This window comes from Eptatretus burgeri, chromosome 4, assembly GCF_056783735.1.
Source record: "Eptatretus burgeri isolate ZD-2024b chromosome 4, Ebu_testis_v1, whole genome shotgun sequence".
NCBI classification, from domain to species: domain Eukaryota; kingdom Metazoa; phylum Chordata; class Myxini; order Myxiniformes; family Myxinidae; genus Eptatretus; species Eptatretus burgeri.
Window position 1 is genome coordinate 114,130,182 of NC_140964.1, and position 15,141 is coordinate 114,145,322.

At 43.5% G+C, this 15,141-nt stretch overlaps 1 protein-coding gene across 4 annotated transcripts in view; it reads right to left on the reverse strand.

Annotated features, from left to right (window-relative positions):
• ELP6 (elongator acetyltransferase complex subunit 6) overlaps window positions 1-15,141 on the reverse strand; it is a 36,755-nt gene that overhangs the window by 9,546 nt on the left and 12,068 nt on the right. For all 4 annotated transcript variants that reach the window (XM_085879804.1, XM_085879805.1, XM_085879808.1 and 1 more), the window contains 3 exons: window positions 11,291-11,361; window positions 8,081-8,205; window positions 4,475-4,667 (listed from right to left, as the gene is read on the reverse strand). In XM_085879804.1, the coding sequence (XP_085735930.1) occupies window positions 4,475-4,667; window positions 8,081-8,205; window positions 11,291-11,361 (389 nt within the window). The remainder of the gene's footprint in view (window positions 1-4,474; window positions 4,668-8,080; window positions 8,206-11,290; window positions 11,362-15,141) is intronic.

The window sequence follows — 15,141 nt, forward strand, 5'->3', positions numbered from 1 at the left end:
ATTTGGCTCTGCGTGAAACCAAGAATGAAACACAATTGACCTTTTTAAAGTCCATGAAATACAATTTAAATTGATAGATTAACTTAAACTTTTCCAGTGGCGTAGTTAGGGTTTGTGGCGCCCGGGGCGAAAGGTCAATAGTAGCACCCCAAAGGCACTGGCATCGTCAGGAATTTATATTGGGGGGGGAGGGGGGGACATATGAAAGAGCTCAAAGCTGCAATCGGGTAGAATAAAAATATCCACAGAACACCCTACCCCATCCACTACTTTGTCAAGTGCGAAGAAAAACACAATGTGGCCTAATACATCCCAATTAAAATGTATCTGGGTTAATTGATCGGCAAGGAAGCCAAAAGGGCAGAAGAATGTGATAATTAAAAGTGTGTAGGTGATTGGACAGATAATCAAATCACTGACCAATGGATAGCAAAATACTTCTGATGGAAGTTGGTGTTTTGAAGAGTGATCAGAAATTTGTTGGCCTGATTGAGTAGGCAAGTGAATTGTAGTGTGTGTAATTCGGCAATGGGCTTGTGATAGCTCCCCTGCTCTTTCCGAAGAACACTAGAACATATTGGGATTTTAGCGTCCACCAATTAATGCTGGCAGACAGGATGCCCAGCTTAACATCCATCCGAGGGACCACACACACACACACACACACACACACACACACACACACACACACACACACACACACACACACACACACACACACACACACACACACACACACACACACACACACACACACACACACACACAATCAGCCTGACTGTGAAACACCGGGATAACAGTTGTTAGCTGGGTTGGGATTTGATTCAGCTTGGATACAACCCAGGCGATACAGCTTGGAGGTGATTGTGCTACCTCGGGTATCCGAACAGTCCAACACACTCGCTGAGGCCTCTCACCATGGTTACCTTTTTGTGCAGACCCTTGCAGCGCAAGCTGACACCTCACTCTTTTCCCTCACATGCCTTTCACGTCAGACATCACATGTCATACTGTTGTGGGGCCGGGTCTCGGTGGCGAGCACGACTGCTAGATGGAGCAGTAGAGTCAGCTCTACCGAACACCCGGAATTTATAGGTCGTCACCCCGGATAACTCCGGAGCTGACGGGTCCCTTATCGGACTGAAGATCGCCAATAGGTCGAGCACGTGCGATAGGGTCAATTGCCAATTTCAATTTTCCTAAATACCCACGTCATCCAAACTACCGGGGAAATTCACCCTCCGCAGGATCTGCGCGATCCGAGTCGTACCCCGAGCGGAGGGTACCAGATTCCTGCCGGGCCGATTGCATGATTACGGCAACAATGAAGCCTCCTAATTCCCATTCGCAGCGTGGCAAACCAATGGTGGAAAGGACAAGGACGAGCTGGGACATTCAACAAAAGGGGTGTTTATTTTACAATAATCGGGGAGACGAGGGGAGCGCGCAAGGGCAGAGTTATCACGACAATAAGAAATGCAAATAATGTACAACAAAAGCACTTAACAATTCCACTTATACAAGACAGGCCCACACACAGACACGCACATCCAAAAAAGAAATGGATCCGCCGGGTCTTTATTCGGCTCTCCAGCCGAGGAGGATAGTTCGGCTGGGAGTCATGACGGCTGGCTACCTGGCCGCGAGCGCGCGGCTGGTCGTCCACCCCTTCCCGGAGCTCCGATCGCCAAAGAACGGACCAGGGCAGCTGAATCCAGGAGGTGAGACGAGGTGATCTCCCTTGATGAAATGGTCGACCGCTCGCTGTAGTGTGCCAGACGAGACACCGCCGAAGCGCGGGATGTAGACCCGGACAGATGCAGTCCGCCGCAGACCCGGACAGAGACGTCCACTCGAGCAGATTGGACGCGCACTCGAGCAGACTGGACGCAAATTCTCTCTGCTCGTCCCGACAACCACTCTTTTTTTTTTCCTCAGGAGGGAGGGGCTTCTTCTCCTGGCCACTCGCCTCCTGATTAGTCGGACCCATTGCGCGATTCCCTGGCCGTCTTCCATTGGACAGGCCCACGGTAGGCGGGGCAACTCCCACCCTTCTGGGTGGAGTCCTGATCGGAGGCGTTTGTAGCTCTGCCTACCTCCTCATCTCCGACCACGTGCGTAATGGCGATGGTGTTGAGTGGGAGACGGGGCAGGTGAGATGCCCGCTCCTTGCCGATTGGCCAAAGAGGGACGCCATGCCCATGTTAGACTCTGCCCACGCACGCGCTCGCTGGCGAGCAGAGCGCGAACAATGCCAAAAACAGAGTTGTTGTTGTGAAAGCGATGTAAAAGAAAACCCTGACTATCAAAATAACTCCGCAGCACATGAACATTTAATTCCCATTAGACTAGGGACGGGACCCTAACTAGAAACACGTACTTACCGATATAACTGATCTATAGGACCTGGCTGTTGTGTGCACATGGCTGCCAGATTCGTAACAATATGTCATGGCGTTTCTCGTGTGTTCACGTCGGCTGGGCTTAAGGAAACTCCACCCAGTGAAAGAGAGAAAAACTTCAGAAAGAGTACCAATTGCAATTGTCCTCAGATGGCCGTACACATTACAAAGAGGATGAAATGATAGGAAAGTGGAGATTCCAATCCAAGACGTCGAAAGGAAAAGAGAGGAAGACAAGGAAGTTAAAGTACTAACTTGACACGTGATCCTGGCCGTCGCTGATTGGTCCCATATGGTATGAGACATGACTGGATTTGATCGACACATCATAACAAAACAAACCTCCAATAGTTATAACCCCTCCATCCCTTTGGCCTCTGGGCGATCTCCATATTACAGAATGCATATTAAACGTCATGATACAAGATAAGAGATCTACGCAGCAGGCAGCCCCATAATTACTAACACCATAATACGGATTTGTTTATTTACTGTGCGGAGGCGATTAGTAATTAGGAAAAAATGTTAAACCCGATGGAAAAAGTTTGTAAACTTCTTCTTGAGTATGGCAGCTTGGCTGCCGGGTCGTTATCATTTTGTTTGGGTGCGAGAATGCCGCTGATGCTGTGCCCCGAGAACAGTACACTGGTGCTCATTTCGCCGACCTCGGAAGGATGACGGGCTGAGTCAACCCCACCTGGTGTTAATTCAGCTGCCAACGGGGCTCAAACTCGGGACCCTAAGATCCCAAGCCAACCACCCGAACCACGAAGCTCACACCAGGCTAGTTTATAAACATCATGACACATCGAGACGGAGCACGGAGTTAAAAATGTAAAACATGGTGATGAAAGTTGCTTCTCATGCTCTCACAAGTACATTGTATTAAAATTTATATACAATACAACCAAATTGAGCATGAAAACATTTTTTTGAGGGTGTCATTTGGTGCCCCCATCCATTTCGTGCTCGGGGAGGTTGCTCCGTCCGTCTCCCCATCACTACGCCACTGCTAGAGACGGATACTTTTGCAAACTTTCCCGTCACATGGGACAAATACTCTTCCTAGTACATTATAACCGGTCTAACCACTGTCTTGTAGATTTTAACCTTCAATTTTCTCGGTATTCTTCCATCACAGACGAATCCACAAACCTCCTTCCATTTTGCCCATGCTGCCATCACTCTCTCCTGGATTTCTGCTTCACAACCTCCCCCTTCCTTTCGTGTTTAAACAATATATTTGGATTTGTCCAAATTTGTGGGTGTAAGGAAGCATTTTAGGCCCCCACAAAAAAAAAACAGAAAAAAAATTCAATTTCTTCAAAATGCCAACATGATAAGAACAGCACTGGGCAACACCTGGTATCTCTGCCTCTGCTAGTCTTACTCTAATGGAGCAAACATGGATGTCACTAAAACTCCAAAATTGACATGTGGTGGAAATAGTTCCACCTGTGGTGGTAGCCGGTATTACAAATCATCCTCCTTTATGTTATGATGTAGAGTACAGTATGTTGTGATCAATAAAATATTTTTCAGAAAATAGCAAAAATTATAAAGTGCATTTCTAAGACTGTGTCGCAGCACAATGCCCACCAGAGGTGGGGCGAGAGGGGTACTCCCGCCAGCTAGTCCATGTGAAAAATACAACGGTGTCTGTCTTTTTGTCTGGCATGAATGCCGTCTCCTCTCTCACCACTTCAGCATTGTAACCAAACTTTCCAAGTAAAATAAAGAGTCTTCCAATGCTGTTTACACCATCTAAATTTACTTCCAACTTTTATTCTCTTTGGCCGAGTTGAAAGTACACTTTTGTTAATACGCTTGTTATGTTGGATTGTCGTCACTGAATTCCAGTGAGCGGTGGTTCAAATACAACTGTCCTAGGATTGTCACCGTTGTCTCCATTTATTCTGTTTGTCATAGCATAATTGTTATAGAGTCCTCCCGTCCTATCACATGCCATTCCATCCCATCCCATCACAGGTATAGCCAACGATAGTGTGTAATATGAAATGTACAAAGTATATTTCATTTTGAGGTACAGCGAGGAATGGTGGCCGATTTACCTGTAGTTGTACACACAACAGGATGCGAAGGTAGTGAACAAAATGAAGAATTGCTTGCAATGGCACACTCAGTATTGAAAAGCAACTCAAGTCATCCACAATGAGGACAGAGCCTTTCCAGTCAGCATCGTTTGTTGGCTCCATTGCTCCTTTTACCCACAGGTACAGGTCCATTAAACCTTTCTGTGCATTTCTACAAGGAAAAAAAAAATCTACTTTTAATCAAATATCTAAATGCAATTCTTTGTGCAGCTAAATAAACATATGAAATGCATACATGCCGACACTGATGTTCATTTATCTTGTCAAAAGCCATTTCAATAAGGTTACCAAAAAATACGATGGTCAAGACCTTCAAACTGAAACAAAAGTTAACTTGAACGGCACTCGGGAGAGTGCCTACCTCCACCAGGCTTAACAGTTTACGTTTTATATCCCACCGATAGGTCGGATCTGGATCGAGACCTGAACCAAAATCGAATCGGCTTGTTCTTGTCACCTAACCAACTCGTCCACCAACTTTTTGAAATATCATGCCAGATATTGTTTTGTGGCATCTCTCAATGGTGAAGAATCACTTTTGAAATTAAAAAAAATTCTCATATCTGGATCCAGATTTGGATCTTCACCAAAATCGAATTAATTAGTACTTGTCACCCACCCAACGTGTTCACCAAGTTTTGTCTGAATCCGTCCACAATTTTTTAAGATATCCTGCTCACAGACAGGCAGAAGTGAAGACATAACAACCTCTGTCCACCTTCGATAGCAGAGGTAACAAGGTGTGGTGGGAAAGGAGGTGGATGTACCATAAGGGCCTCTTCTTCCTCTCCTTTCTCAGAAAAGTCTTTGAAGTCCATGAAGTTCTGGTCCCCCTTACCCAGTTTCAGACCTCCTTCCCCAACGCTGCCTCTTATGGCCCTGGATCGTGGCACAAGTGTCCTCGGTGATCGCAAGGACTTTCAGCACCCGGTGCTCCCCAATGGCCTATACGGCCTCACCACAACTGGAGTTCTTCTTCGCTCCAAGTTGCACAAGGGCCGACATAGCCTTTAAACAGTCCTTTGTGGCCCATGTGACCTTTGTGAAGTTTTTGGTCCATGTGACCCACACCAAGTAAATGCAAATGGCCCTTGTGGCCCACAATAAGAAAATAAAATTCAGCCCATGTGGTCTTTAGCATGGTCTTCTTGGCCTTTATGGTCCCTGAACAAGAAAATGGCACAACACAGGAAGCAGGTGACAATGGCACACAGCAGATATGGCATGGCTGACGATGGCATGGCTGGAGGCAGGTGGCAAGGCATGGCCACAGACAGAGCAAAGTATGAGGTCGGGGGATGGTGCGTGGCTGGCACATGTCGTGAGCCAGTGGTAGATGTTTGGGCCGGCAGATGATCTAGTCGGTGGCGGGAGGAGCATGTGGTGACAGCAGGTAAGACCGCCAGCTTTTGGCCTATCCCATCTTACACACCTCTGCCCTAATACCTTTAACTAACCTATGGCTCCTGCTCCTCTAAACCCTTCTAAACCAATCTAAGTGACAAAAAAATCATTGAAATATGAAACCAAAAGCACTTTCAAAGGATTTCCATGAACTCTTAAGGATATAACAACATTTATTATATAATATGAAAAAAAAATCTCTCTTTACATCTCCTTACTATAATTCAAGGATCGGTGTGTGCTTGTTTGTTTGTCGCGCTGCTCCTACAGTTCTGGGCGGATTACACTCAGACTTGCTACATCGGATCAGCATGACCCCAATTAATGTATAGGGTGTTTTTATTTTTGCCGGTGGTCTTGGAGGGTGGAGGGGAGGGAGGATGCAAATTCTCTAAGTAAATGTGTATCGTGCAGCGCCACCACCAGGTGGGCGAAGGTATTACAAGTCCCACCATTTACAGTACAGCATTCCTGTCCCCACATTTTCCAGTGCAGTGAGATGTTTTGAATTATAAGCAGTCGGTATGCTATTGCTTCATGCACATAACCTGAGTATATTTTATTTTCGGGAGCGATTGAGGCATCTGTCAGTTGTCGATACACCTCCCAAATATAGGTATGTGCCAAAATAATGTGTTGAATGCTTGGAACAAGATCGCCCATCAGGCAGGTACTGTGTGAGTAATAAATAATCAGTGTGACCCCCTTTTATCTTGAGAACTACCCTAACTCCATTTGGGATTGATTTAGTTTATGGATTATGTTTGAGTCAATTTTTTCCCAAAAGTTGCAATGCACTCCAGAGCATAATCAGACTGCTCACACAATTATATTTTTCTCTCAAATGTATTCACCCTTCATTTATTGTTAAGACAAAGTATCAGTCAATCATAACTATAATAACAACACTGATGTTAAAGCATTCTCTTCGCACTAGGAAATTTGTCCTCCTTCCCTTCTCTCCCTGCCCCCTCCCCCCAACGGAGAGGCCTGTCAAAGCCTGTCATCCTGTGCGAGACATCTCTTGCGGAAATGACATCAGGACAAACGGGGAGATAAAGGGGGGTGGAAGGGGGGAAGAAGCGGGACATGAGGACGGGAAGGGGTTAAAACTATCTATGCACGGGTAAATTTGGCAAACAGGACAACTAATTGGTTCATCAGTGAAGTGACGGTAGGCTCTGCTAGTCTTCAATATGATGACAAATGTGTTTGACATCATGATTTGAGAGAGCTTTAAATCCATTTAAGTGGACGTGTGTGTGTGTGTGTGTGTGTGTGTGTGTGTGTGTGTGTGTGTGTGTGTGTGTGTGTGTGTGTGTGTGTGTGTGTGTGTGTGTGTGTGTGTGTGTGTGTGTGTGTGTGTGTGTGTGTGTGTGTGTGTGTGTGTGTGTTGTTTTCTCAGGCTCATGGAAGGTTGAGGGACACACACAGTAAAAAGGCAATGTACTGACAGTGGGGCAACATTCAGCTATAACAAGCAAGAGAAGGAATTACAGGAAAAAAGAGAAGATCTTAAAGCAAGGAATGGCCGATAACCTCATGCACGTTTTTTTGAATAGTGATTAATAACAGAGACAAAGTACAAAAAGAAAAGTGTATTGAAGTGTGAATTTGGTTTTCAATTACAGGTGCAGCTGGGAATGCCCTAAAATACAACAACAACCATAATTTTGGTGTGTAGGAGCACAACATACATAAACCATGAGAACAGCAACAACACTTTCAAAAATGACTTGGAGCACTGTACTCATCACATCATTTGAAAGCCTTTATCCCTGAGCAGGGTTAGCTTTTTGTGGGCTCCAATCATGGTACCCTTTCTTGTGGCAATGTTTTTTACGGCCGGATGCCCTTCCTGACGCCAACCCTTTAGTCGTCGCCTTCGACCCTGCAGGGATAATTACCAGTATACTGGTGCTCATTTCACCGATCTTCGGAAGGATGACAGGTTGAGTCAACCCCCCTGATGCTAACTCAGCGGCCAGCGGGGCTCAAACTCAGGACCCCAAGGATCCCAAGCCACCGCCTTAACCACGAAGCTACACCAGGCTCACACTTGTAGCACTGCACTACTATCCATCAATACATTGACTGCTCAGATTATCCTTGTGACATGGGTAATAAAAAGTTAACACATGACTCCAGCACACCCCGTACCTCAGGAAATATAAGGGAGAAGCCTCATGTTGAGAAGCCGTCCCCACCATGATCCGCAAAGACTCCACAAGTCCTTCAAACACCACAAGCTGGCCTCGATCTCTCGCTGCTTGGAGACTCACACCCTATACAGCACAACAAAACTAATCACGACAACACAACACATGTCAACTTGAGATGAAAAGGTGTTGGAATGTTGCAATACGAGTTGATTCATCGGTTGGTTTAAAGAAAGAGCAGAAGGATAAAAAGAATAAAAGTTTTCTTTTTTTAAAACTATAGAGATGTGATATTCCATAATTTTTGACATCTCCCCAGACGTATCTTGGGCATTTTACAGTCTAGCATCCTGCTCTGCTTGAAAAGCTCCCTGCCTGTGGCATACAGCCGACATGCCTTGAAACAAGGTCTTCTTGGCCCTTTGTAATGTGGCCTTTGTAAGGTTTTTGGCTCCATGTTGCCCACAACAAGTAACCTTCATTCCACAATTTCTGACTTCAACTTTTGCATTCAATGTGTTATTGGTATTCATGAAACTCGTGTCTTAGATCCAGCCTTGCTCTTAATCATTATAAACAACTGCTCCGATGCTCTGAAAACACGTTCATTTTATAGATGATTTCACATTGTGTTGTACAGTACCCCATTCCACTGAGACAAAGTAACCACATCACTCTCTGCTGATCTGGAAATGATTAGATACCAGTGACTTTGGTCTGATAAATGGAAAATGTCCTTCAATCATGGAAAACCTCACCCTGTCACTCTGAAAGGATCATAAAATGAACCCATCTATTTCCTTGGTCATCCACTGGAAGAGGTTGTCCCATGAACTTCTGGGCCTCACCATCAGCCATGACCACTACTTGGTAAGCCATATAGCAAAGCTTGCCACAAACTGTGCATCCTCTGTCATCAAAGTCTTCCCTTAAAAATATTGTTACGGATTTCAGAATCTGGTCTGATGAATGCATCTACACATCCAGGTCCTATAACAGTTATTTCCTGAACTACATGTCCAGATTAGCCCCATCCCAATTTTTGAAATGCACATCCCCATTTTTTAAATGCCCATCCCCATCCCATCCCCCATTCCCATTTTAAATGTGGTGCGTTGAGAAGAGTAAAGAATAGATCCCCTCTCTTATGGGAAGCTTGTTTCTTTACGACAGACACATTTATGCACATATTTTTCACGAGCGCCGATGCCCTCCTTGTTTTTTTTTCAGCAACGTTTACACACATTTCTTTCACAGATGCCGAGGCCCATCCTTTTTCGATGGGCATTTGACACAAGGAATAATGAGAGCACAGGTTGTCACGGGAACGGTGCGCAAGTGGGGCGGGGTGAGTGTGGGGGTGTGGATTTATTAATAAATCATTTGTCGACATCCAACCTGTCCGTGCTTGTCCTTTCCTTCCAATAGTCTAGCATTGTCCGAATCGAGATAGACTGGGAGGTAATTACCACAGATTTGACCTAAAATAGTCGGCACGCACCAGCGGTTAAAACGCTCGGCCACCCGAATTAAGATCTAATCAAGATAAGATTGGTGCTTTGCCGAGGGCGTGCTCCCCGCTCAGGTAACCACGTGACCTCTCATTAAATGGAATAATTAGACGGTGGACACTGGAACTTGTGGCTAACTGGGTGGCGTTTGTGGTTCTTAAACAACCCACCGTACCACAACGTTAATTTTGAGCGTTGACCCCAGGTCTGGCTCTTCCAAGGACAACCGGGGATGAATCCCCGAGTGACAAACTGGTGTCTTGGTGCCCGTGGCCATAACAATATAAAACATATATATATATATACATATATATATATATATATATATATATATATATATATATATATATATATATATATACATATACATATATATATATATATATATATATATATATATATGTATATATATATATATATATATATATATATATATATATATATATATATATATATATATATATATATATATCATATATAAATATATATATATATATATACATACATATATATATACATATATATATATATATATATATGTCATATATAAATATATATATATATATATATATACATATATATATATATATATATATCAGAAATATTGAGAGCATACTGGGCTTTTGTCCAAAGATCAATGGAGTATTGCTCTCTCCAATGGGCTGACACCCACAGGTTTCTCCTCGATTTTGTTGAATCTAAAGCTATAAACATTACTGAGATTTCTTGTGACAAGGTTGAAGAACTCGGACTGCTGCTCTCACATCGCAGGCAGGTCGATGGTGTGTTTTTCTCTTTACTGCATTTCCTCTGATTGAGTTCCCTCCATCTCTCTCAGTCCTCTGACCCTCATAAACAACTCCATTCTTCCAGTAACCCATTCCTGGTCAAACTTCCAAAATCCAGGCTGAATGCACACCTCAACTCTTTTGTTCTTTGCTTCTCCATTTTGTGGAACTGCCTTCCAGAGGCTGTGCGATCGCACTCAGGGCTTCAAAATCAGGCGGCGCACCGCTATCTCATGTCATCCATCATCCAGTCCACAAACTTTATGACACCCATTAACCTTTCCTATCACAACCCTCTTACCTAGAGCTTACACTGTCCTTCCCTCCTTTCTATTCTTTTCCTGTTTTTGCATTCTCTTGCTTCATGTGTCCAAGAGTTGCTCCGCTGCCCTACTGAGAGTTAATGCTCTTCACCTTACTCATTCACAAGCCTCAAACTTTTAGAGGAAAAAAAAAAGTGAAAATAGCCATAAAAATAAGAGCATTTTCTGCTTTACAGTGCATTTTTAGCTAGCTTGTTCGAAGAACAGAGAGCTATAGCGATACCCCCGGCGTGAGCGTGAGCGTCAGTGTGAGCATGAAAATGTTAAAGCTTTTGGTGCAAGTTATTTCCTTTCTAATGTTTTAATCTACCATACTATTTTTTACTGATTACAATATACAAATACATCTATTGCTTTAAAATTATTTGGATCAGACTTCACTGCAATGCTTTATAAAAAATATTATTAAACGAGTCTTTTAAAAACGATAAATGTATAAACAGGCGAGCATTGGGTGGCTTTGACACCAACTCTGGTTCATATATGGATGGAGGACGAAAAATTTATCAATCACATCAGTCTACAGTCATTCCCAGTTTTGATTCCCCCTTCTTTAATAAGCATGTTGCATCGTGAAGTATAAACTTACCAGCTTCTGTGCAACAGAACAATAGTGCCCGAATGACTGAGTCAAAGCCAGGAAGCAAACTTTATAGCCACCTGAAAACACAGTAAATAACACAGGTATAACAGCGTATAACAAACTGTTTTTTCCTTGGAAGGGACACCAAAGCATTCACGCAAGTTTTAAGCAGTGCAAGCACACTTCCTGATTTCCAGTGAAGTTAAAAAATATTTTGACAATATATTTTTGTTAAACAAAACATTGGTTGTTCTTTTTTTGAAACATTGGTTGTTCATATCATGAACATTGTTATCACAAATATTAATATCAATTCATTTACAAACATGGTTAGTAGATTTATTCATGTCGATTATACCTTGATTGGCATAGCCAACACCTTTATTAAAAACAAACGTTTGTTCATATTTTAGTTTGTTATTAATATGATGAGGGTGTTTATTAAGGTGGTGAGTTCATTTTTCAAAATAGCACATTTATTAACAATATAAACACCCGCTCTGTGCAGGAGCGGCCAGGGGATGTTATTACCCTATTTATATTATTATTAGTCCCCTACCGGTTTCAACAGAGTGGACTATAGGTTTGCATTTCGCCTGTCTGTCCATCCAGCTGTCTGTCCGGACGGATGGATGTCTATCTCATCTGTGGTTTTTCAGACTATTTTTTCATATCCCTAATCATATTCAACTGAAACTTGGTACACGACTTTGTGATACGTTACAGAATAAGTGAGTTTCAGGGCGTTTTGTAAATTTTTCACAGAGTATTTCCCTTTTTGGACTTAGATCAGGAAGGGACATGTATTGCAAAGCAATTGTCCCTCTTGTTAATATATTATCTTGTAAGAATGTTAATATTATTATGACTAGCAAGTGGCCCGTGCCCGCACGGTATTCTAAATGGGGTAGGGAATGAGGAGGCAAAAATGCAAATGGTGTCTTCTGTCATCGAGCCGGTAAGCTGGGAGCAACAATTCGCATTTATTGCCACATCTGATTCAATGTAAATGCTCTAATGGCGGTGAGGTGCTCCATTTGAAGCTATTTGTTTGATACATTGATGCCGAGGGTCGGGAATAAAAATTTGTATTGGTGTCAAAGCCAGTGACCAATTGCAAATAAACAGTAGGATGCTATATCATTATTGTTGTTGTTGGTATTACTTTTGTTATTAGAAGTGACATTAGAAAAACACCATGACAATGTGGAATGCCACTCAAGCTGCTATCTATACACTTTAACACAGCATTTTTCCAAGGTGGAAAAAGGCAATAAAACATGGTAATTCCTCCAATATCGGCTAAGCGAGTGTGAAAATAAGGCAAAGGCCTCTTACACGTGATAAAATTAAGGATTCTCAAGCATCCACTTAAGGAACCACCAGCACCGGAAGTGGCGCTACACATTGCATCGATAACTTGCTTCAGAACTCCCTGGCAGGGAGTGGAAGGGAGGGGAGTGGAAACTATGTAACTATAACATTTGTCTTATGACCCTTAATCCCCCTAACAAGTTTGGGTGAGATCAGATATGTAACAACTAGATGCATCAACCACAGACAAACAGACAGAAAGACAGGCAGACATACAGGCAGACACCAAATTGCATACTTTAGTGTGATTGTCTATTTCCCGAGATATCGGGACCCATGACTGCTGCAATTTTCGAGCTAAATTTGACAATTACCATGCACAGTAAAATGGCCATATCTCAAAAATGACTGAATACGGAGCCTAAAATTCACATTTGTTCCCATGAGTGATTGAGGAATATTTGCAAACAAGTTTAAGTAAATTTGAGACCAAAGTGTGTGAGCCCCCCAAATATTTGTTGATTTAACACGGACTGACCCAACTATATTTCGACCATGAGGGCACAAGTCCCACAAAGAGCCCTGACAATTTAATTGCAGATCTTTTATTATCAACTAAACTTACTGCCACAAGCCTGGTGACAAATGAAGGATAGGTGGGGACAATAGGATTCACAGTTCAACAAATAAACTTCGAAGAGGTGCAAATAAAACTAGAGTGAAGTCGATGGCACACCATCACAAATCCCCACTCTTCCCACCTTCAGAAAAGTTGAAAGATGGCAAAATGTTCCACCAGAAATGACCCAATAATAAATTTAAAGTTAAACTTTTTTCCATGTTGACTTGTGTAACCCCCCAAGTCATCCTCCTGGGGCATGAACTGGGGTCAAATCCAAAAAAATCGTCACACATCATGCATCCCCTAATATTGATTGGGCATACAATGTTTTATTTTTAACAATCTCAAATGAGCTAAGATCCTCGTTCTCTTAGGCCTAGGTCACATTTGCCACGGCGCCCGTGGGGTCTCCAAAATCTACGGCCACTAGCAATTATATGGCGGCCGCAGTATTTCTACGGTCACACAATGTAGCAGTCACACATGTTTTTATTTTTCGGGGAGCCGCACGGCGTGTTTATAAATTGTGGAGATCGAAAACGTGGGGTGCCGTACGGTCTTTGATTTGATGTCGCACGGTGACCTTAGGGTGTCCCTGCGGCGGCCATAGAATTTTCAAGGCAGACGCAAGGTGCCCGCAAGGCAACCGCAGGGGGACCCTAAGGCGAACATGCAGCCAGACGGACGGTAACGAGTGGGTATATATATACACCAGTCCATATAACTGAATATACTCTAACTATAATATACCATGGTGCCCCAGAATCCGAACGGCCAAGCTGTTTGAACAAATTAGAATCAGAACATTTTTTTCAAGAAAGTTTGGCCCTAAAAACCCAATACATTTTAAAAAACCGAACACAACGTAGCGTTCATGTTTGTTCACGCGTCTCCCCCACCAGTTCGAGCCGCATCTTCGCGCTTTGTTCATTCAGTTCGTCGGTGGAAGTACTCAGTCACATTTGCTCTATGGAGAGGATAAGGCGGCCGTACGCCCTCTGAATTGACAGAAACGTGTGGCGGCCGCAGAAAAACTGAGGTGGCCTTAGGGTGGCCCTACGCCGTATGGCTATATTTTACAGGCCGTAGGGGCGCCGTGGAATTATAACTGCGGAGTTATAACTTTTTTCATTTCTACGTTCGCCGTAGCAATTCGACAAAGCCAAGCTATGACGTAGATGTGTTCCATGTCGACCGTACGTAGGGCGTACAGTGGGCTTGCGTTTTCCGTGCGGCTGCCCTAAGCCCTTCTTAATGAAAAATGAATTTTCCCAACCCCCAAAAAATTACAACGGCCGCACTATTTCCACGGTCGTCGTACGGTGGGCTTGCGTTTTCCGTGCGGCTGCCGTAAGCTCTTCTTAATGAAAAATGAATTTTCCCATCCCCCAAAAAATTACGGCACCCCCACGTTTTCGGTCTCCACAATTTATAAACACGCCGTGCGGATACCCGAAAAATAAAAACATGTGTGACTGCTACATTGTGTGACCGTGGAAATACTGCGGCCGCTTTATAATTGCGAGTGTCCGTACATTTTGTAGACCCTCCGGGCACCAAGCCAAATGTGACAGTCCTTACCTCGTGTTTTCACCTTCATTTGTGATGTTTGTTTTTTTAATCATCTTGTATTTTAATTATTAACAAAAAAAGCAATCCGATCACGTGGTGTGACGGACTGTGGGGCAAGGATATAATTTCACAGCAAAACCGGTTGTAATTTTTAATATCCATGATTACGTCAGCCCGATGCGTTTGATGAAAGTGGCATCATGTTGATGAGGTGCCCTGGGGGGCAGCGCTCTCGCAGAGTGTGCGAGCGATCGAAACCCAGGCCGGAGCTCGAGCCTGTGTGGACCTTTGGATGTGGTGATTGTACCAGTTTACATACCATACACCGCCACCGAAGGTCATTTACTCA